Here is a 24,471-nt window from a genome sequence, read left to right as displayed (position 1 = left end):
AGCAGTTTGCTTAGGAAAAATTTTGTGGAAGTGGGTATGAGACTGCACTTTATTTTTATTAATGTCTCATCGCATATAGAAGCATAGGAGCCACTCGAGGATAAAAGTTAAAGAGATGAGTGATGAACCCCACAATGAAAAGATTGCAAACGATGGATGATAAAAGCAGAATTGGCATAACCAAAAGGACAATTCAACAAATATTTGTTACCATTAGACTTGAAGATGTTATAGTCAATTAAGGTGCAACCCATGGTATTTTTTCTGCACATGGGATGTTCTAAGAAAGAAACTTTGTTCATGGTAGTTTTGTTTAGTTTTACACAGAAAGAGAAAAGAAAGTTCTTTGCTGTTGTTGTAGTCAGGCGAGTTCTTGCTATGAATATTTTGCAGTCAAGCACTGGTGATGAAAATAACGACAGCATAGAAAGAGACTAGTAACATTTCTTCTGTAGGAAAGAGGTTGTAGGAAGAAGAGATAATCTCCCACTAGATTTTGAAGTCGATTTTGTACTCTCTAAAAGCAAAAGAAAGCATACACTGAACGGCACATCTCAAGATGTGACAACCTTCCATGAACATGACGATAGAATAGATAGAGGCTAGCAACATCTGTTCTGTTAGAAAAGAAGCTTTTGGAAAGAGAAAGAGATGATCCTCCACTAAATAATCAAAATATTATCTATCTATAATATAAATATCACCTGTCTGTTTAAATGTATGTAGGTATGTATGTTTGTATGTCTGCCTAAAACTTTTGACAGATGCTGATTTTAATATATCTAAATAGAGCACACACAAAGGAACATTTCAACCGGAGGTTAAATAGGCCTTTGTCCGATAAGTGCATGCTCATTGGCTGATAGGAAGGGCGTGGTGGATACTAGAAAGCTGATTGGCTAACTAAAATCTCAATAGAAAATGCGTATATAAAAACGACAAACAACCACAAAATTCACGCATAGGCCTGAAGAGTCCTAGAGTGGATGAAATGCGGAATATTCAGTGTAGCTTAATCGCCATATATATTTTATAACTTACTAGCTCTACCTACGTATTGAGCACTTTTGAAGTAAATACTTAAAGTTTACGCATAAATTTATACTTTCATATATTAATTTTATGTGAGTAAATTAAGTAGTTATATATATACATATATATATTATATTTTGTAATATAAGTGAAGATATATGAACTTGTGAAAAGATTATATATGTGTATATATATACCTATGTATTTGTGCGTGTTTCCCTTTAGTCTCTTTGAAATTGAAGGTTCAATCCTTACCACAGGCGATAATAATTAAGAATAACCTAAATTCAAACATTTGCAAGTTCCATTGAAAGGTTAAAAAACAAAACAGTTCAAAAAGATGAACCGGAAAAAGTCGGAATTTACATCAGTCGAAAAATTGTGAATATAACAATCAAAATTGTGAATATAACAATCAAAATTGTGAATATAACAATCAAAATTGTGAATATAACAATCAAAATTGTGAATAGTAGTTCGAATAATCTAACTGTTGAACTGGAATTAATATCAATTTCTGATTTGAAACCTACTCAGCGAAAGTTGAAGATATGTGTTGCATGAGGAGAAATGATATGAGAATAATACGAAGGAAGATTATATCTGAAGAGTAAAGAAAGATGGATGAAGAAAAGAGACTCCAATGGTATAGCCATGTTGAAGAAATGGATGAGAGCTCTTTGGCTAGTAGATGTAGAACAATATAAGTAGCAGGGTTAGTTGGAGAAATGACATAGAAATGCTATGGTGGATGTATAATGATAAGATCTGGCGACCTTAGAAGAAAGTAAAATTTCGACAGCATACGAAGATGGGTGCAGATTAGGAAATTTCAATAGTTTGATCGTGTTGAAAGAAATTTTATTGATTTGATCGTGTTGAAAGAAATTGGTGAGAGTTTTTAAGTCAATAGATTATAGAACAGTTGAGGTTGAAGGGTCAATTAGCAGGGGAAGGCCAAGAAGATTATGAGAGAAAGTGGTAAGAATGGATGTAAGAGAAAAAGGGATAAATAAAAACCTGGTCAGAGATAGGCCAGTTTGAGAGTCAATTTCTAAAAGCTGTCCAATACATGTCCCAGCATGTGAAATGGAGGTTAAAATGTTTCTGCTGCTCATGATGATGATGATGATGATGATCTATGTTGTTCCTCTACTTGTGAATGAGTGGCATAAAGCTGAGGCAACTTAAGGCAATTTTTCTTGACATGCATCAAAATGATCTGGAGTCAAATCTGCTTCACAAATAATTGCATCAGCCACAGATTTAAATTAGAATTATGATCAAATTGATTGGTTTGCTTTGTTTTACGGCACATCAATCCTTTTCAGGTTTCTTAATACTGAATTCAGTAATTTTTGTTCAAAAATTTTTTATGCTTCCATTTGTTTATATCTTCAAATATTTATTGATGGTGTTTGGTTTGGTTGTTTTGTTTTACAGCATATCAACGCTTTTAGGATTTAATCAGCTTTTGAACAGCTTTTAGAAATTGACTCTCAAACTGGCCATGTTTTGAAAAAGTTTTAAGCCTCGAATTCTTTCTATCTTCAAATATTTATAATTGATCTGACTGTTTTGTTCTCCGCCATATCAACCCTTTTTTGGATTCAATAATTTCAGCAAAATTTTTCATACTTCAAGTTGTTTATATCTTTAAATATTTATTTATGGTGGTTGGTTTTGTAAGGAAAACTTGTTTGGTTTTGCATAACGATTGAATTTTGCAAAGGAAAAAGGAGAAAGAAAAAACAAAAACAATAGCATTAATATTTAGGTCAAAAAGCCGATACCTTTCAGACAATCTCATCTGCTATCACAAGACGAAACGATCAAGTAATTGTGTCAAACAGTTACACCTAAATTCTTTCTACTCGCATTCAATCGTATTGTTATCAGAAGCAGTGGAGCGTAAAAAAAGAAAGGATTTTAATATTCACTATGTAAAAATAAAACTATTTTTAAAAATAATGCTTGCTTTAGAATAAAAAAAAATAATTATACTAATGTGTGACTGCCTATCAAGGCCCAAATCTCACTCAAGGATAGAGGTTAATGTAATTGTTAGCTGGAAAGAAACTTTGATGATTTTCAAGAATAGCCAACAAAATAAAAAAATCGGCGAAAACAATAAATCCACAGCAAATAAATGTTAACAAAAGCAAGCTAAATTACTCTTTTACCTACCTGGATAAGTTTTTTAAAGATTTTTACTTATTTTAAAGTGTTTTTTTAAGTTAAAAATAAAGCCTGTCCCGTTATAATGAAAAGCAAATTAGAGGTAGAAGAGTAACTTAGCTTACCTTTGGTAACATTTATTCTTCATGTATTTATTTTTTTCACCTCTTTTTTACTTTGTTAGCTATTCTGTAAAATCACCAAAACTTTATTCATAGAAATTCCATCAAAATTTTGGAAGAAAGAAAAATTCTTTTGCAGTTGAGGTAACTAGACGAGTCTTGCTGTGAATGTTTTACAGTGGGAAGCAGGAAATAGAGGCACGTCAGGCAATTATTACGAAAATAATAATAGAGTAGAAAAAGACTAGCAACTTCTGTTCTGTGAGAAAGATGCTGTTGGGAGGAGAAGAGATCATCACCCCACTAGATTTCGAAATCGATTTTGTACTCTTTCAAGGCAATAAAATGTACACTGAATGGCACATCTCAAGATGTGACGACCTACCATGAACAGAATGAAAGAGATGATCCTCCAATAAATTATGAAAATATTATCCTTCACCAGTGTTCACATAATATGCATATAAAACAACATCTTGATCAGTGAATATAAAAAGAAATAAGAAAACGTCTCAATCCTAAAAGTTTATAAAAAGAAAAAATCTAGACAAAATGCAGAAAAATATGTATAAATCGGTTTAGAAAGTATAGAAAAAAAGAAAAGAAAACGTCTCATTATAGAAATAGATTGTATCACATCCTCTTTGTGATTACATCACATCCTCTGCCAGGGATGTTTGGGAAGAAATTATTAGAGTAGAAGGCTTTCTTACATCTAGTAGACTGTGTAGGAGTAACATTTTGCTGCTTGTTGGGTATTTACGTTGAGGTGGTACTAGGGCGTGTAGTTCATCGGAGCATCTACCATTACTTGTAAAACAGGCAGAAGAATGCAATATTTTATCGATGGGACAGCAGTTGAATCCGAGCTGATAGTGCGGGACCTATTAGGTTGGCAACTCTCTTTTGAACCCTGTCTAAGAGGGAGAGACTAGTAGCAGATACACCAGCCCAAATGTGGCAGCAATACTCCATACATAGGTGAATGGTAGCCTTGTAAAGGTACAGAATACTCTCAGTAGTAAGTAGCTTTCTAGCACAGCAGAGAGAGCCCACCTTCTTTGCAGTAGCCTTGGCAATGCACTCAATGTATCTGTTCCAACTAATGTTCCTCCTGAACGTTAAGCCGAGGAGTTTGAACAAGCTACATTCAGGTAATTAGTCATAATTATTAATGGTTGAGGTTTCTTTTAATTATTAAAGGAAACGAGCTTAGTCTTGGTAGCCTTGAATGCGACCATTTTTGTCCCCATTCTAGCACAGACCGGAGGTCTTCCTCTAGGGTTGCTGCCATTGATTGTCTTGGATACACGTTCATTCTTTTTCCCCTCATGCCTGTTATAGAGCATAGTGTTGTCAGAAAATATACCCATTTCAGAGACAATTTTATTAGGAAGGCCGTTTATGAATATCAGGAATAATAAAGGTCCAAGGATCGACCCCTGCGGTTCACCTGTATTCATATCATATTGTTTTGACACACAAACATTGAGGGCAACTTGGATTCTTCTCTTATTTAGGAAGGATTTAATTATGTTAAGTATTCATCCAGAATTATCATAGGACCTAATTTCTATGAAAGGACCATAGTGCCATACCCCGTCAAAGGCCTTAGATATATCTAGGGCTACTGGCCTAGCCTCTCCTGCTTTATCCAGTGCTCTGTATATATGTTCAGAGATTACAGTTAGGATATCTGCAGTAGAATGGGCTTGTATAAACCCGTACTGTTGATTGGACAGAAGTTTAGCAGCTGTAAGGTGGTGGACTAAAGCTTGATTAATTGATAAATATTTTGGCAAAAAGAGGGGGGAAGATAATTGGGCGATATTTTGATGGGTCAGTTCTTTCGCCAAAATTCTTGTAAACTTGTATCACAGAAGCAGTTTTCCACTAGTCAGGAAAGCACAATTCATTAAGGCATTTGTTGAAAAGTTTAGAGAGAACTGAAGCAACTTCAGCAGAGCATTTTTTGGGGGTGTCTAAGTTTTGTATTATATCATTTATTTGAGAATGGGTGAGTTTAGATCATATAGTATGGTTTCTGTCTGCTGAGGAAAATCTGGGAGGGAGTCGTTAAGACTCTTTTTACACTCTGTTCAATAGGGAGAGACTAGTGGTTGGTGCACTAGCCCAAATGTAACCTTTTAAAACCTGAAATGAATAACTTACATCAAAATTTATTACAAAGAGAATTGGATCATTTTACCACTTCAGAAAGTACCTCAATCCTGACACAATCACCTACTTTTAGAAAAGACAAATACGTTCCAAGATGGAGTGTTACTCTCACATCTGGAGAGGAGCATTTGTTCTTGTCTTGAGAAAATATAAAACCGACTTCACAATCTAGTGGGGCATGATTTATTTGCTTCCCTAAAGCCTCTTTCATATAGAAAAGTTGTAGATAGCCTCTTATTCAATTTACTGAATTGTTATGTTCATAGTAGGTGATCAGCTGGGCTCCATCACCTGTTCTTCTCTTCTGTAAAACAATCAGAGCAAGAACTCGTCTAACTTCAGCCACAAAGGAATTTCTTTTATCCCTCTCTGTGTGCCCAAAACAAAGCAGAACTTCCATGAACAACGTTTCTTGCCTAGAGCGGCCCATCTGTGGAACAAAATGACACAAATCTTGTTCGCAGCTGGCTACAGCAGTGTCATCTTCAAGAATAATATAAACGAATATTCATCCTCTTAGATAGTCAATTCCTCTTAAGAAATCTTCAGACCGTTTCGCCCATTGTTTTCAATCCTCATGTGGTATTGCTCATCATCCAATTAAAAATCTCTTCAACCCTTATCCTTCGGTGGCCTCGGGCCTTGATAAGTGGTGATCCATTAATAAAAGAAATAAAAAATTTTTAAATAATAGTTTAGTTTTAGCTTCAGACTGGCAGATACAAAAGGTACACTCTGGTTTTCCCAAAAGACGAGTTCTTTGATAAAAAGTAACTCCGCATATATCAGAATTTGTCTTTAAATCTTATATGGCCCGGCAGTAGGTGATCATTTTACATTAAATTTATATCCGAAAAATAAAATTCTGATAAACTGCCCTAAAATACTATCAGGTTTGACAATCGTACAGAAATGGGGGGGGGGGGGGTCATTTTAATCAAGATTTATTATATTTTTACTGTAAATGTTGAAATATTTTTTTCAGCAAGTTCTTGAGGGTGTTCACAGGTAGTCACCTAAAAAATAGAATCGCATTTCTCTTGTGGAGAGGGTAGGGTTAATTAGCTTCTACAAATTTATATTTTATTTAATTTAAAAAAATATTTTCTAGTAATTTAAAGACTTTTAATTGCACCCCCCCCCCCAAAAAAAAAAACAGAGTTTTATTTTTACACTAGCATTTCAGCCCAGTGTTGCCCGGGTGTTTGGCGGTGTATGTTGAGCAAAATAAAAAAAAAAAAAGTGGTAGTAAGAAGACAGGCTCGAACCCGTCCCGTGAAGGAAGAAAAGAACGGGGAAAACGTGACATCTTTGCTGTTACGACCACTACCAAACCGTGAGTAACGTAGGTTTTAATTAAGGCTAGACAATCGAAACGAGGGGATGACTTTCGAAAATATCGGCGAAAAAAAACGACTCCTCCCTGTAGAAAAGTGCCCAGTTGAGGGTGAAGAAATTAATGTTTTTAGCCAATTTTTCGTCCGAAGGGTCGAGCTTTAAAACAATACTGATCTTGTGAAAATCCGTCGCCTCTGTCGAAAGTTTTAGGCAGACATGCAAACATACATACATACATACGTTTATATATTGGTAGCTCCAATTTTCGACCCAAACCGATTAAAACGCTTGCCCTATCTCTGAATACCCTTTATATAAAATTTCAAATGTTTAGACCAGAAATTGTCTGAGTAATTTGGTAGAGACCGCAGAGGTCAAATTTTTTAAAACTTTGACCCCTATTATAACCCCTAAAGATTTATTATTTTGGGCTCGAATCAAGTTATTAAATTAGATCCATGTCCAACGAACCTATATCTAAAATTTCAATTGTTTATACCCAAAATTGTCGGAGCGGTTTGGTAGAGTTCTCAAAGGTCAAATCATTGAACTTTGACCCCTTAACAGCCAAATTTCTGGCCGAAAACCGATTAAAAGGGTTTTCCCAAATCTCAGTACCCTGTATACCAAATTTCGAGTCTGTAGACTTAAAATTGACAGAGTCATTGCATAGGGAAATGTACACACACACACAACAAAATAAATGTTAAATAATTATTAACAAAAGACTCAACACCAATAACATTTATTTAACATTTTATTTCATAAATTTATGAACTCGAGAATCATTACCATTTTTAGCATCTTAGTTTACAAGAATCTGTGTCTCCATGAAACATTGTTTGCATTTGTTTTTCCAGTGCAAATAGACAAAAATAAACGATTTTTAATTTCAGCACAAAAAAAAAAAATAATGTTATAACTATTTTTAATTTAATATTATAACTATCTTTAATGTATTTTATAGAAACAAACATATACGACATGATACGGTTATTTTGAACTTTTCAGCTTTAAGAAAGTGCTACCAGATCAGAGAGATTCTACATTTTAGTAGCGATTACAAGTAAACAGTCTGAAAAGTATCAGCAAAAAGGAATTAAAAAACCCAAACCAATTTCTTTAGATTTTAGGGATCACTTACCTATACAGTTAATGTAGAATGAGCACCCACTTCCTGGTAAGTTAGCGATAAATAAAGGCTTCCAACCGATTTCTTTTTCAATATTTTCGAGGAAAAGGGATTTTGTGTGATGTAGGGAGGTGTTGGTTAACTAACCTTATATATACCTTTGTCGTTATTTAAGATCATTTGAAACCATAGCAGCAATTTTAGTCTCCCCTCTATCAAGGCAAGAGGTTTTGAGGATCCCCCAAACCTCTGGCCTTGATGGAGGGGAGGATGGAGAGGAGACTAAAATTGCTGCTATGATTTTCAATGATCTGAAAATGGAGACTTGCAAAGGGAGACTTGATTCCAAATATTCTCATATGTTATATCTCCCCTCTTTTGGAAATAGGGTACGATAACGCAAATTCATCTACAAAGGTTATAAAAAAAGGTGGAGACTACTGGAAATCTGTGGAGACTTGTTGTCACTCAGACTCCAGAGAACACCATAGGTTTTTCTTAAAGATAAATTTTTGATGATGGCCTGAGTGACTACTCCTAGTAAGTAAATAATGATAGTAATAGGTGCTTGTGCACTTATTGAACCGCACTATTTTTAAGTAGTACTTCCAAGTTAAATTAAAGTTTTACGATATCTTTTTTTTATTAAATTGTTAGGTGAAAGTAGAGAATAGTTACAAAACACCATGTTAAGAATGTAATAATAGTTACAAAACAACCTGAAATTGAAGATATCCGAATACCGAAACGTTGTGCAAATAACACTCAAGATGAGAATAGTAGTTCGAAGAATCCAAAATAGTGCGAGATCATTCCTCATCTAAAACATTCAGAACTATAAAACCGAATATTTATTTAAAATATTTTATTTAAAAAAGAAAGACAATACGTCAAAAAAAAAAAAAAAAAAAAAAAAGAAAAAAGTAAACATGAGTATAATTTCTTCTACCTGGCAACACGTTTCTATTCAGCAACGCCGGGTAACTAACGTAACCGAATGCACGTGCCGTGCACAAACACAACTCCCAACAGTAACCCACATTAACGGAAGGAAGTTGTTTTGGATGCTAGGATTCACTAGCATCCTTATCAATGCGTGATGCTATAGAAGATCGCATTTAAAATAGGAAAACAAGGGCCCCTCTTCACCCTAAAAGCTGAGGAGCAGGAGCACTCTACTCTACACAAGTATAAAAACAGACAGCGGTACTCATGCACTTATTAATCCGTGTTGAAATAATTACATTATTTAAAAAGCCATTCTTAACATGGGAGAGGGGAGAGTGTTTTTTGTACATATTCTGTTAAAAAAAATCGTAAAAGATTTCTCATTTTTACATATATATAAACAAAAACTACTTGATCAATTTATGTGATTTCTGTAATTCTCGTTCCATGACGAATACGTAAAGCTTTTTCTGTTTATATTAAAAAAAAAAATTAAGTTGCGTTTTGAATAAGAACCGAATGTTTTTATGGTCCCATGATAAGAAAGGTATCTCACAATAATAATAATAATAATAACAACAACAACAATAATAAATGGTGCTAAATGCACTTACTGAACCGCGCTATTTTTTAAATCGTTTTTTCAAGTTTAATTAAAGTTTTATGATATGTTTTTTTTATTCAGTTGTAAGGTTAAAGTACAGAATACGTACACAACACCCTCTCCTCCCCATGTTAAGAATGGCTTTTTAAATAATAACGTTATTATTTCAGCACGGAATCAATAAGTGCATGCATGAGTACCTAATAAATAATTATTATTGCTATTAATTTTTTTTTCTTTTTACCTTGGTTGAAAAATAAGCTGTCCGTTTTCTTATGGTCCGTGTTGTTCTTGCAAAAACCACGCTCAATGTTGTTGCTATTTTCTTTTTTCGTTTCGCCGGGTGCGGACCGTACGTCACCGGTTGGCTTGGTATACACTGGCATCTACGAAAGAACAGACAGATGTTTTAATTAATATTTTGACAGTAGCAGGAGAAGATGTCCTTTCCTTGCTGAAGAAGGGAGGGGTGTTTTTTGTTGTAGCTTGGAATGGAAAAGTACCGGTGGAAGAAAAGAAAATGTAAAAATAGACCGAGTACAAAAAAGGTGGTAGTGGTGGTGGGTGAACCACAGGCAGACACAGACTTGTAGCTGATAAGGTCGAAGAGAACCTGTACATTAAAAGGATGTATATTTTAGAAGTGCCAAGAGGAGAACGATGGAGAGAATGAATGAATAAATGAATGTGTGTGTGTGTGTGTGTGTGTGAGAGAGAGAGAGAGAGAGAGAGAGAGAGGGCTGTGGCTGTACTGTCGCACTCACATTATCCTTACGTACATATATGTTTCTATGCATGCATTACATTAAAGTGTGTGCCCTTCCCTTCGGCGAAAATGACGGGAGAAATTGTGCTTCGCCAGTGTTCGCATTCATACCCATATACAAAAATAAGTTTCCTTTTTTTTTTTTAACTTATGAGGGGATCACTTCTTATCAAGGCCCCAAGGATCACTTGAGAATAAGGGTCGATGAGTGTAAGACAAAACCTGGATAATCAGTAAAGGTGAACTTGAGTAGGGTTTGATTATTTTAAAGAGGACGGCTCCACAAGAACTTATTTATGTTAGACTTCAAAACAACCATGTTATAGTGAGTTGGGAAGCAGTACCGCGGCATTGTGTTCCACAGACAGTCAGACAGAACATTTGCTCATGTAATTTTCGTTTAGTTTTAGGAACTGATAAGAAGTAAAATAATTATTAACAGTTGTTGTAGAAGGACGAGTATTTGTTGTGAATGTTTTGCGGGGGGGGGGCACATAATGTACTAAAAAATGAAGAAAGAAAACATCTCCAAGTGGAATGTTGAAAAAATAATGGGAAAATATAAATTGGGTTGGAATTTAGCTATATTACAGTTAGTTGGCTAGTTTTTGACTGAAGAAGTAGTTTTTTTATATAATTTCCTACATCAAGGGGCTTCATGCCTTGTCTGCAGCGATTCCCACTAAAAAAATGTTTCATTATAGAAATAGAGTACAGTATTTTTTTCCAAATTTATTTTAGTGTAGGAGGAGTGTCTGACTTGCTATTTGCTTTCTCCTTTCCCTGGACATTTGAAATGATCTCGTTCGGCACTTTTTATGCGTTAAGTTTGCGTGATGTCAAAAGCCTTACATATATCTAGAGCTATCGCTCTACCCATCCTGCTTTGTCCAATGTATGGTATATACGTTCAGAGATTACAGTTAAGATATCTGCTGTAGAACCGGCTTGCCTAAATCCATATTGTTGGTTGGTTAAAAGTTTAGCAGCTGTAAGGTGGTGGACTAGAGCTTGGTTAATTATTGACTCAGATTTTTTGGCGAAAAGCAGGAGGAGGCTAATAGGGCAATAATTTAATGGGTCAGTTCTTTCGCCAGAATTCTTGTTAACTGGTACCACAGAAGCAGTTTTTCAGCAGTCAGGAAAGCAAGATTCGTTGAGGCATTTGTTGTAAAGTTTGGAGAGAACTAGAGCAACCCATTTTTTTTAATAACGCAGCCGGGATGAGATCAGGTCGACATGCTTTTGATGTGTCTAGGTTTTTTATGATATCATGCTCCTGAGAAGGTTTCACATTTATTTTTTACTAATGCCACATTAATCGTGGTCAGGGAGAAACAAATTTTGTATAGGTAAAGCAGTTATCTAATCATGTAAAAATAATAAAATGTTTAGACTTAAAATTGGCTGAGTAGTTTGCTAGACACCGCAAATGTCAAATCTTTTGAACTTTGACCTCTTAGCAGCTCAAATTTTCGATCCAAACCAATAAAAGAGCTAAGTAATTTGGTAGAAATCACAGAGGTCAATTTTTTAAAAAAACTTTCGCCCCAATTTTAATCCCTTAACATTTATTTTTTGGGCTCAAATCCAATTATAAAGTTTAATCCATGTCCAAGTAACCTACATTTAAAATTTCAAGTGTTTAGACCCAAAATTGGTGGAGGAGTTTGGTAGAGTTTTCAAAGGTCAAGGAGTTTTCTACCCTTGGTACAAGAAATATCAGGAAGTTATCTGCCCCTTAGTACTATGTAAGAACAGATGGAAGCAGCATTTGATTTTTGATCCCCCAACAAAAGGAGGGTGGACCTGTAAATTCATCCTTGTCCGTTTGTCCATTCGTCCGTTCACACTTTTTTTAATAACTACGGCTTGGAATTTGTTGGAAATTTTGCACAAACATGAGTAAAAAAAAGTAGCACAACGGATTTTCCGGGAAAACTCCGGTTGCCCCCTCTAGGTGTACCTTTCGGGTTAAAATGGCTAAAATTGACATTTTTGTGCTTATTTAAACAAATTGATGCCTTGTTGTGGTTTGAGTTGTCCCCCTTTGCAAATTGGCTGTTTGGAGACATGGAAAACTAGATGGCTCTGGTTGATAGTCAATTTGCATAAGTGAAGAAATGGGCAGCATATAAACGGTACTTTTTTTTTTAAGCAGGTGTGAAGAGCGCAGAGAGTGAAATGACGGATTGAAGAAGTGACGGCAAATTTTTTTTGTGACAGTGAATTATTTTTGGATGTTGAAGAGCTCGACCTTTTGGAAGGAACAGCTGTGTCTTATATATTTTTTTTAAATTTCTTTTTTTTTCTACTTCACTACAAGCTATTTCGGCGGGAACTATGGAAGCAAAGAGGATCAGCAGTGAAATGCTTAAGACGTTCTCTGGAGAGGGAGATGTTATAACCTGGCTGACCAAGGTTAAACTTGTCGCTAAGTTGCGGGACATCGCGGATGTAGCCAGCTTGATACCACTGTATCTTGATGGTGATGCTCTGGCCCTATATCTGGAGATGCGGGAGGAGGATCGACTGTCTGTTGACACCATTGAGGAAAAGTTGAAGGAAGCATTTACCAAAGGACCGTTTGTGGCATATGGCAAACTAAGCCATATGGTGTGGACTGGAGAGCCTGTCGATGTTTACGCCTACAATATCAGGAGGTTGACGGGAATAGCAGGATTCAATGGAGGAGGCCGTTAACAGATGGTTAAGATGGCCTTTATCAATGGCTTCCCAGACCATATTTCTATAGCTCTGCAGCAACTGCCCGGTGTAAATACTATGGAGGTGGCAGAGTTGATTACACAGGCTAGGGTGCTGGCCAGGAAAAAAGAGAGTGAGCAGGGAATCGTAGCTGTCGCTCAACGAAGCAAACTGCAGCAGGAAATTGTGAAGGACGAAAAGCAGAGAATACTGTGGCAGAGACCCAGGTTCTCTGGCAGATGCTACCGATGCCAAGGCCCCCATATGGCGAAGGAGTGCAGGGAGCCAAAGCCAGAAGTCATGTGTTACCGCTGTGGGGAAGTCGGCCACATCAGCAGATTCTGTTCCCAGGGAAGCCACTGCGCCGGTGGCTACCCCACTTATTCGATGAAGGCGCTTCAGGGTATGTCACCACAAGTAGAGGTGACCCTAAATGGACGAAGTGCAAATGCCCTTGTCTACACGGGCTGTACTTCAACAATTGTCACCAAAGACATGGTTGACACATGCAATGGAACCAGCAGCATTACGGCAGTTGACGGCAGAGAGGTGAAGTGCAATGGCACAAGTATCGTTCGGTTGATGGTATGTGGGATGTCACTAACAATCCAGGCGATTGTTATTAACAAAATTGTCACGGGTGTCGATGTGGTGCTAGGGAGGGACGCAATTGCTCGACTAGGGGGCGTTACAGTATATAGGAACTCTTTGAGATTTGGAGGACATCAAGGGGCTGCAGGTGTGCAATTCGAAAAAGGTGTCACAGGAACGGCCGGGTCAGACAAAAGTTGCACGATAGAGGACCAAGATTTCTCTGCACACTTTGATGGTGAGAAATGGACAGTCAAGTGGGCATGGAAAGGAGAACCTCCCATACTGAACAACAGAGTAGAATGCTACGAGCATACGTTGCGAGGAGGCACAAGAGTTGAATTCGAGAAGGAGGTGGATCGATGGATCTCAGAGGGGATTTTAAGACCATGGACAGAGAAGGTGGAAGGTGTGCTGCCGTTAATGGCGGTTGTTCAGCCCACAAAACAAAAAGTTCGGCCAGTACTGGACTTCAGGGAGCTGAACGTACACGTTGCGTGTCACACGGGAGGCGATGTGATGGACGTGTGCGGAGAGGCCATGCGAGAGCGGAGGCAGATTCAGAAGGCTGCGACGATTGTGGATTTAAAATCTGCATACCTACAGATCCACATTTCACAGAAATTCTGGAAATACCAGCTGGTCAGATACAAGGGCCGAACGTACTGCCGGACTAGGTTGGGTTTTGGCCTGAATTCTGCACCAAAAAGCATGGCAGCGATCCTCAAAACGGTGCTAAGCAAGGAGGACGCAGTCAGAAGAGCCACCAGTTCCTACATTGATGATATTTTGGTGGATGAGATGGTAACAACTGCGGTGGACGTAGTAAAACACCTCAACAGCTTTGGGCTAATTGCAAAATGCCCGGAATCGTTGGAGGGAGGAGCTTTGTTAGGGCTCCAACTAAGAAAGGACCAGATAGGACGATTAGTGTTCCGGAGGGGAAATGATATCCCGGAGGTGTCAGAAAAATTGAGCAGGTGAGAACTCTTCTCAATATGCGGAAGACTGTTGGGCCATTACCCTATTGCAGGATGGCTATGGACTGCATGTAGTTATATCAAAAGGCTAGCTAGTGGAGCGAAGTGGGAGGATAGAGTTGATAAAGAGACTGTGGACATTATGAGAGAGATTATTGAAGAGGTGAAGAGGGAGGATCCAGTGAGAGATGTTTGTCATGTACCCAACAGTGCAGAAGGTGTTGTGTGGTGTGATGCAAGCTGTATAGCAGTGGGGGTCACCTTGTAGATAGGTGGTGTTACTGCAGAAGATGCTGCTTGGTTGTGGAAGAAGGACGACGTGGCTCACATAAATGTGGCGGAACTGGATGCGGTTATGAAGGGCATCAACTTAGCCTTGAAATGGGGGCTACAGAATGTTGAGGTGAGGACCGACTCAGCCACTGTGTTCTCTTGGATTCAGTCCGAAGCTACAGGAGAAAGGAGGGTGAAGACGAAAGGCGCTGCCGAGATGCTAGTAAAGCATCGATTGATGATGTTAAGGGAGCTGATTAGGGAATTTGATCTTCAACTTAGGGTCACTATCGTTCCTTCAGTGAAGAACAGAGCAGATGTGATGACGAGGGTGTGGAAGACCTGGCTAAAGGTGCCGAATGAGGCGGCTGTTGCAATATGTTGTTTGAATGAATACACTCTGAAGGATTTGCATGACATGCACCATTTTGGAGTGGATAGAACCTTGTTCTTGGCCAGGAAGGTGGACCCCAGAATCACAAAGGAGGCCGTTAGGACATTGGTTGAGAGATGCAGCCGGTGTCAATCAATCGACCCTGCGCTGAGTAGACACGAAGCTGGTGAGGTTCAGGTGGCAGAGAAATGGAGCAGGTTGGTGATAGACGTAATGCACTATCGACAGAGGCCGTATCTGTCAATGGTCGACTGTGGACCAAGAAGAGTAGCCATTTGGAGGGAAATCAAGGCGGAAAATGCAGGTGAAATTGCAAAGGTGTTTTTGGAGAGGGGTCCAATGACGGAAGTGCTAATGGACAATGGAAGTCCCTTTCGCTCAGCTGTCATGGAGAATGTGTTGGATAAGTGGGGAGTGCGGCGCTATTTCAGGGCTGCAAGTAGACCAGGCGGAAACGGAATTGTGGAGCGGCATCACAGGACCATTAAGGCTATAGCTCAAAGGGGCCAGATTTCGCTGCCAGAAGCTGTCTTCTGGTATAATATGGCTCCAAAGTCAGGGCAAAAAGTAGAGTCAGTGCCGCAGAGAGCAGTCTTCAAGTACGAGTGGTGGCATCTCCGAACTGCACAGGTACCCGCGGAGGAAGGCGAGAAGCGAGTGACTGTGCGAGTGGGAGAGGAAGTGTGGATCAAACCACCTGATGCTCGCTGTACCAAATGCTGGGGGAGTGGCATTGTGACAAGTGTCCAGTCCCCGAACAATGTATCTATCGACGGCATCCCTCGACACATCCTTGATGTGCGGCCGGTAGTAGTTTCATCAGAGGAAGACAGCGACGTCGAGCCAAATAGCGACGTTCACGAAGAGGCTCCGGGGAGATCACAGCGAGAGAGACGGCCGCCATGTTGGTCGAGTGACTACGTGATGGGTTGACATGTGATGATCGTGTAGATCAAGGGGGCGTGTGGTTTGAGTTGTCCCCCTTTGCAAATTGGCTGTTTGGAGAAATGGAAAACTAGATGGCTCTGTGTGGTTTGAGTTGTTCCCCTTTGCAAATTGGCTGTTTGGAGACATGGAAAACTAGATGGCTCTGGTTGATAGTCAATTTGCATAAGTGGAGATGGGCAGCATATAAACGGTACTTTTTTTTTAAGCAGGCGTGAAGAGCGCAGAGAGTGAAACGACGGTTGGAAGAAGTGACGGCGAGACGGTGAATTATTTTTGGACGTTGAAGAGCTCGACCTTTTGGAAGGAATAGCTGTGTCTTATATATTTTTTTTAATTTCTTTTTGTTTCTACTTCACTACACTTGTACTTTTATAAACTTTCTGAAAAGACGTAACTGATTTCTATATAATTTTGTTTGTCTATACTTTGCGATAACTCTTGGGCGTGCCCCAGGGGCTCTTTTAGGGCTAATAAAAACACTCCACTTTTGGGACTATTTTACCAATATGGTAAAATAGTCCCAAAAGTGGAGTGTTTTTATTAGCCCTAAAAGAGCCCCTGTTCAAAATTTTCTGTGTTTGTCTATTCAAAAGTTTTACATGGTACTGAACTCAAATTAAAATATGTTAAGGCCTTAGGAACTTTTCGGACTAAATGGGGAGCAGGCAAATGAGGGACTTAGTCATTTCTTTTTTTTTTTGCATGGTGCAGAACTCAAATTTACATATGTTAAGGCCTAAAACTGCACCGTTTGTTCATTTTCACCAGGATTTGATGTCCCCTGGAGATTTTGAGGCTAAATGAGGGGAAGGGGCAAATGCTTAACTTAGTCATTTTCATGCCTCGTTCACTGTGCACTCGCGGGGGGACCATGCATGTTTCACTTGTTTTAGTAGAACCCAGCAATGAACTGTGGAAGACCATCTTCCATACTTTATATTTATAACATTTTTCATTTCAGACATATTTCTTTTCTTTTTTTTTTCGTTTTTAATGGCGTTTATAATATAATTTCACGTCTTGGCAGCCATTACATCTTTTCCACGAAAAAAAGGCAAATTTTATAGACTAAAACAAAGAGTGAAAAAAAAAAAAACAGAGAGAAAGAATTTATATTTGTTCTTTGTATTGACTTTTGACACAGGATAACTGACGATTAAAAAGGTGGTGCAAAATCGTAAAAACATTTTCGTTTATTTGAAAAAGTTGAAGAATTTCATTCTAATGCGTTTAATATAAATTCTGTTATCTTTTTTATTTTCGAGTTATCGAGTGTTAACTATTCTGAACTTGTAATATTCAAAATGTTGCTACATTTATTGATTATTCAATCAAGTTCTTTATAAAAATCCGTTAAAAAAATGTTGATTATTTATGAAAAATCAATGGTTAACTAGCGCATGATTTTCATTCGCATGAATACCGTTATCATTTATTAATGTTCAATCGTTAGTTACAGTAAAATTTGTTCCGACATTTCTACCCAAATAATGTACATATATATATATATATATATATATATATATATATATATATATATATATATATATATATATATATATACACACACATACACACACAATATTTTTAATATTATATTGACTACATCGAATATAAATGATCAAAATTCTCTCAAATTCACCCAAAATAATTATTTTATTTACAAAATTGTTACAGCCTATACCAATATGTTCGTAATGTTCAAAGATATATGAGGTATTTTTATTATAGCTCTGATCCTATCCTATTGAGCTACTAGAAAAACTTTATAAACATTTACATTTGAAATATATATATATATATATATATATATATATATATATATATATATATATTATATATATATATATATATATATATATATATATATATATATATATATATATATATATATATATATATACTCGGGTTTTTTATTCAAAAGTAATGGACTAATGAATTCAACGAGGTTGGATAGTGCTCAATAAAAAGAGCTGATAATACTTGTTTATTGTTATATAAACATGGTCACATCCTGCTGCTACAAATAGCCACTTGTTTCAATCAAACAACAGATATCATCAGGCAGCGACTTGAACTTTTGAATAGTCAAGTCGCTGCCTGATGATATCTGTTGTTTGATTGAAACAAGTGGCTATTTGTAGCAGCAGGATGTGACCATGTTTATATAACAATAAACAAGTATTATATATATATATATATATATATATATATATATATATATATATATATATATATATATATATATATATATATATATATTAGCAGTTCAGCCCAGCTTTGCTTGGGCCCTATGTACTGTTCATAACTTGCCCCATGTGTGAATACACTTTATGTAAGATGTCAAATGTTTAGACCAAAATTTGTCTGAATAATTTCGTGGAGACCGCAGAGGTCAAGTTTTTTAAACTTTGACCCCAATTTTGACCCCTTAATATTTATTATTGGGGTCTCAAATCAAAATATAAAGTTTTACCCACGTCCAAGTTACCTACATTTAAAATTTCAAGTGTTTAGACCACAAAATTGGTGGAGGAATTTGGTAGAATCTGCAAAGGTCAACTCTTTCAATTTTGACCTTTTGGCAGCCAAATGTTTGCTCCAAACTGATTACAATGCTTGCCACATGTTTGAATATCCGTTTTGTATAAATTTCAAATGTTTAGACCCAAAATTGGCTGAGTAGTTTGCTAGACACCGCAAAGGTAAAATCTTTTGAACTTTGACCTTTGGCAGCTCAAATTTTCGACCCAAACCGATTAAAAAGCTTGCCCTATCTCTGAATACCATTTATGTAAAATTTAAAATGTATAGACCAGAAACTGGCTGAGTAATTTGGTAGAAACCGCAGAGGTCATTTTTTTTTAACTCTGGCCCCAATTTTGCCCCTTAGCATTTATTTTTTTGGCTCAAATACAATTATAAAGTTTCATTTATGTCCAAGTAACCTACATTTAAAATTTAAAGTGTTTAGACCCACAATTGGTGGAGGAGTTTGGTAGAGTTCTCAAAGGTCAAATCGTTGAACTTTGACCCCTTAACAGCCAAATTTCTGGCCGAAAACCAATTAGAAAGATTTTTCAAAATCTCAATACTCCTTATATCAAATCTCGAGTCTGTAGACCTAAAATTGACAGAGTTATTTGGTAGGGAAATGCACACACACACACACACACACACACATTTTCACTTTATATATATATATATATATATATATATATATATATATATATATACATATATATATATATATATTATAGGAATCGTGTGACGGTAGCAAGCTGAGACAAGCGGTTGTTTTATGAGTCTGTTCGCTTCCAAGTCTGGTTGGAGAAAGAGATCACAATGCTATCTAGCAGAACTGACGAAAAAAATAAAAAAATAAATAAAAAAATACAATAAAATAAAATAAAACATAAAAAAAAACAGTCAAGGCATTTTTAGGGTTAGCCAGATATAATCCTAAAGCCATTAATGAATCACGTGAATTGAATCACATTACTTAGAAAGAATTGATTTTAATTTCCATTCATACATCCATATTCAATGACGGCGTGAACAAGTCCGGCTTGTATTTAGCTAAACTGAAACATGAATAAAAATACCCGGAACAGCATATAACTACTGTCGCTTTTTTGTATGTATATCTATATTATATTTCTCTTAGTCTGTCTGTCTGTGTGTTCCACTTTTCCTAGGAAACTACGGGGTTTGAAATTTTTATGGTACTTAAGTATGATGCACAATTACGAATTAATAGGAATTAGTGACGATAATAATACATTTACTCTAGAAGCTTGGCATAAAGCACCTGTTTAAATCAAAATGCTATAACCTTTGTCTAGTAAATATATATGCATTTTAACTCAGTGGAATACAAAATTTATTCATAATTAATATTTTGTAATCATGCTCTGAAAAATTTAACACCAACAAATAATATTTATCCTTTTATACACATGTTTCAGAAATGTATAGTTTATTCCATTCTACGGTATATAATGACAGTTATACGTATACCATCTCCATCCCATTAATTCTTTATTAATTCATTACAAAAATAACAATGAAATTTTTAAATGATCACAAACACAAAAGACCAAAAAATTCAGAAACTGCTTTATTATTACAGACTAAAATCAACCTTTAATTCCTAATCATTTACTTAAACTTCACCTGCAATATTCACTTGTATTATAGATATTTGGAGTATTTGATTTTTATATATATACACTAGCAGGGAGACCCGACGTTTCCCAGGATTGAATGATGATCAACGAATACTTCACACTTTCATATTTTTATTGTCGTCATAATCGGTGAAAACACCCATTTTTCAATCTAATCAATTGATTGCCTGCTCTAGTTGGGGACCCATCGCGGTGCACTGGGACGAAGCATCATATGCTTCCCCGCAGTGACTTAGTCCACAATACATTGTAATCTACATTTCATTGTAGAGAACTTACTATTGATTGCATAAAATTATTTTTATATATAATGGTTTGACTTGAAGTTTAAAATACAAAAGTAAAGTATCATGGTTCAATTGTGCGCTAAACAAAAACATTCATTTCGAACGCGGCCGTTATATAAAAAACTACTGTTGATTTTATATGTCTGGTTTTTCTGCTTGTGTGGTAATAAAACTTCTTAAATGCACCTGTGATGTTAGGCTGTATAGTGTTAACTTTGGTCAAAATAGCATGTTCCTTCTCTCATTGGATTTTTTCGATTCTCGATTCTCGACCCTTATCGAAGATACAAAACCTATCTAAGAACACTGCCAGATACATAAAGTACGTTTGTGTGAAATTTCATAAAAATCGGCCCAGCCGTTTTGGAGTTCATAGGGAACGAATTCACACAGACAGACAACAAAATGAATAGTTTTTGTTTCCTTGTCTTATAATAACTAAAGTTATACTCATTGAACTCGAATTTTCTTTAAACACATATGTGTAACATATACCGGACGCGCGTATGCAAATGCATGCGAAATGACGTCACCGGTAGAGAAAAATAAAAACTTTAAAGAGGAGATCACGTTAGAGACGAGAATAACGTTTGAGATCACATTAGAGGCGTAGATGACGTTCGAGAAAACGATCATGTTAGGAACAGCACAGTGGTAACAAGAGGATGAGGAAAGAAAGGTCGTTGTACAACACACACACACACACACACACACACACACACACACACACACACAAGAGAATTAAAGTTCTTTTCTATTCTTCATCTACTTTGCGACTATACCACATGTTACTTCCTGAACAACGTTACACATGCACGTACATACATACAGTAATAGGAGAGCATGATAATGTCAGAGTTTCCTGACTAACAGAACTCAGGTTAAAATCCAGAAAAAGTTGGCATCAGAATCTGTTGTCCTCTTGTCGTCCCTGCCTCTGTGTGTGACAAGCAAGATACAACTAAATGGAATGAAAGTAACAACGTTGCTTCTCCGCCTCTGCCGTGCTAGAAAGCTACTTACGCCTGAAAGTATCCTGTACGTCTACAAGGTCACCATTTGCCCATGTATGGAGTAGTTGCCACATTAGGGCTGGTATATCTGCTACTAGTCTTTTACTCCTGGACAGGGTTCAAAAGAGGATCACCAACCTGATAGGTCCTGAACTGTTATCTAAGTTTCAACCTCTGTCCCATCGACGTCATGCTGTATCCCTATGCCTGTTCTACAAGTATTTTAATGGTGAATGCCCCAACGAACTACAAGCCCTTGTGCCCCCTCGATGTAAATACCCCCAACAAATCTGACAAGTAGCCAAGTCGCACCCCTACACAATAGAGATCCCTAGATGTAAGAAAGCCTTCTACTCTAATAGTTTCTTCCCCAGAACTGCTAGACTCTGGAACTCCCTTCCGAGTTCCTGCTGTCCCAACTGTACTGACATGCAGAAGTTCAAGTATGATGTGAACGGACATCTCGCTGCTCAACTCCATACATAGTATCACTGCAACTTATGCCCCCGATAGTGACCCCCATACATCAAAGTGGTACCGTGCCTTGCCTGGTGTGGAAATGGAGTAAAAAAATTCCTTTGTGTGTTGTAGGCTAAAACGTCTGCAACTTCGCATGCTACCACTGAGCATTACTGTTCTCGATGTTAGGGTAAAAACCTGCAACTTGTAGGTTACCGAACAGCTGCGACCACCGAGGATAATTTCACGCAGACCAGATAATCTTGAGACATGATTTCCATGAGCTCTACGCAGAAGTTCAACTCGTTTATCAACAACAACAATTAAAATACCACCACCACCAACAACAACAACAAGGAGGTGACGGTGACTACGTAGCATGGACTGACAACATGGGTGTTCCAAGTTCGAATCCACTTAGTCGCACTGAAAATTTCACTTATAGATGTTTGCAACCTTGACGTGTTCCCTCCCCTAATTACCCGATGTCTTTCTAGAAATAATTCTAACTAGAAAGATATCGGAGAAACAAAGGACAACGCCAAACATCTGATTCTAAATGAATGAATGAGCCGAGAAATCGTATACCAGAAAAACACTATAACCTTCTCTTCTACCAAGGTTACTTAACTACCTTCATTATTTGTCAGTTATTTGACAAAATAAGCCTAAAAGACACTCCCCCATCAACATTCGATTCTCTGGACTCTAAATCATCTAAAAGCAAACCCTTTAAGAGTCCTATAAGAAAAGAAGGGTTGCAAGGCTGGCTGATAAAAAAAAGTCTACCTCTAATTTTTTTCTATGGAATTATAGGTAAAAATGTGGTTTGGTTCGGTAGGATAACCAATTTGCAATCGGGATCTAAGATCGAGATTGCAGGTACAGGAATCTCTAGAAGTCGAAAGACACACAAGAAGAAGAAAAAATGTCGGAAAAGAAGCAAAAGAAAGAAAATAAGAAGTAAAGGAAGAAAAAGTGAAGACGAAAAAACGAGGAAGAAAAAGAAGAGGAAAATAAGTAGAAAAAGATGAAAATGAAAAAAGAATAATAATAAATGATTAAGTAAAAGGTTCCGTTTGAAATCCGTGTAGATTCCCGAGTTCGACAGAAAGATTCCCGAGTTCAACAAGATGCACTTGAAGAAGGTCACAGGTTACATCAACAGAAACATTGTGGGAACAGCACTCAACATGAGAACAGGTGTCCGAATAATCCATATGTGCAAGAAATTGACAAAAGAAAGAAAGAATGAAAGAGAATAAAAGAAGGACATAGAAAAGAAAGGCGGATATAAACAAGAAAAATAAAATGAACGATAACCATAGAAGAAAAAAGGAAAGAAAAAATATGTAAGAAAAATATAGGAATTGATCACAAGAAAAAAAATTACGAAATGAAGCGAACAAAAAGAAAAAGAAAGAGAAAGAAGAACGAAAGAAAGAAAGAAAGAAAGAATGAATTTAAGAAAAAAATGATAATAGAAAAAGGAACGAAAACAGATAAAAAAAAAAAAAAATGAAGACACCTGAAAGAATTAGAAAGTCAAAAAGAGAGCAAATGAAATTGGAGAAATGGAGTTGGAGGCTTATAAGGACAGGAAACAGGGTAACCTTTATTAAAAGTACATAAAAAGAGAGTTATTGTAAAAGTGAAGCGAAAATTAGTTCATGTGTACTATACGACCAGTTGGCCTATCTCACCTATTCTGAATGGATTTTATCCCAAATAAAGATACGATTTACGCTTGATCTTATATGTTACTAGAATGGTTATCCGGCATTGCCTGAACATGAATGGCAAATTAAAACAGTTAAAAAGTATATGTAGCATCTTTTTTTTAATGTATCTCCCTATCCATCTTTGCCACCCCCTCTCTTCTTCTCATCCCTTCTTCTCCTCTTCATATTCCTATGTCCCCCTACATCCCTCTATATCATCATTTCATTCTTTATCACCCTCCCCCTCTCTATTACTCGCTCACTCTCTATCATACTGTTTCTCTATCTCTTTCCTCATCTCTCTCTCTATCACGTTTCTTCCACCGCTGTTTTTATTGATTCATCTTTGGTAACTGGAGAAAATGGTTAACAGTTTACTACGTAATAGCATTAAAAATCGGTCTTAACGTTGACGCCTTTAAGTAATTCTGTTCCTAGTGACCACAGAAACAATAAATATTTTAAAAGAATTTTTTATCGGATAATAAGGAACTTCGGGGCCCGTGGCGCAGTGAATAGACACGTTGAATCTCTTCGGTTCCAGGTGAGAATCCTACCCAAAGCCGCCCAGACGCTTACTTGGCCAAAAACGTGGTGAGACGACAACT

The 24,471-nt window shown here is 36.9% G+C and overlaps 1 protein-coding gene across 1 annotated transcript in view; it reads right to left on the bottom strand.

Annotated features, from left to right (window-relative positions):
- LOC145258245 (cysteine sulfinic acid decarboxylase-like) overlaps window positions 1-24,471 on the bottom strand; it is a 117,205-nt gene that overhangs the window by 72,725 nt on the left and 20,009 nt on the right. The window contains exon 3 of the mRNA XM_080116219.1: window positions 9,780-9,921. Within this exon, the coding sequence (XP_079972345.1) occupies window positions 9,780-9,921 (142 nt within the window). The remainder of the gene's footprint in view (window positions 1-9,779; window positions 9,922-24,471) is intronic.

Source organism: Euprymna scolopes, chromosome 33 (genome assembly GCF_053919585.1).
Source record: "Euprymna scolopes isolate OS-2025 chromosome 33, ASM5391958v1, whole genome shotgun sequence".
NCBI lineage: Eukaryota > Metazoa > Mollusca > Cephalopoda > Sepiida > Sepiolidae > Euprymna > Euprymna scolopes.
The sequence above is the reverse complement of the archived record's forward strand: the minus strand, read 5'-3'. Positions and strand labels throughout refer to the sequence as shown.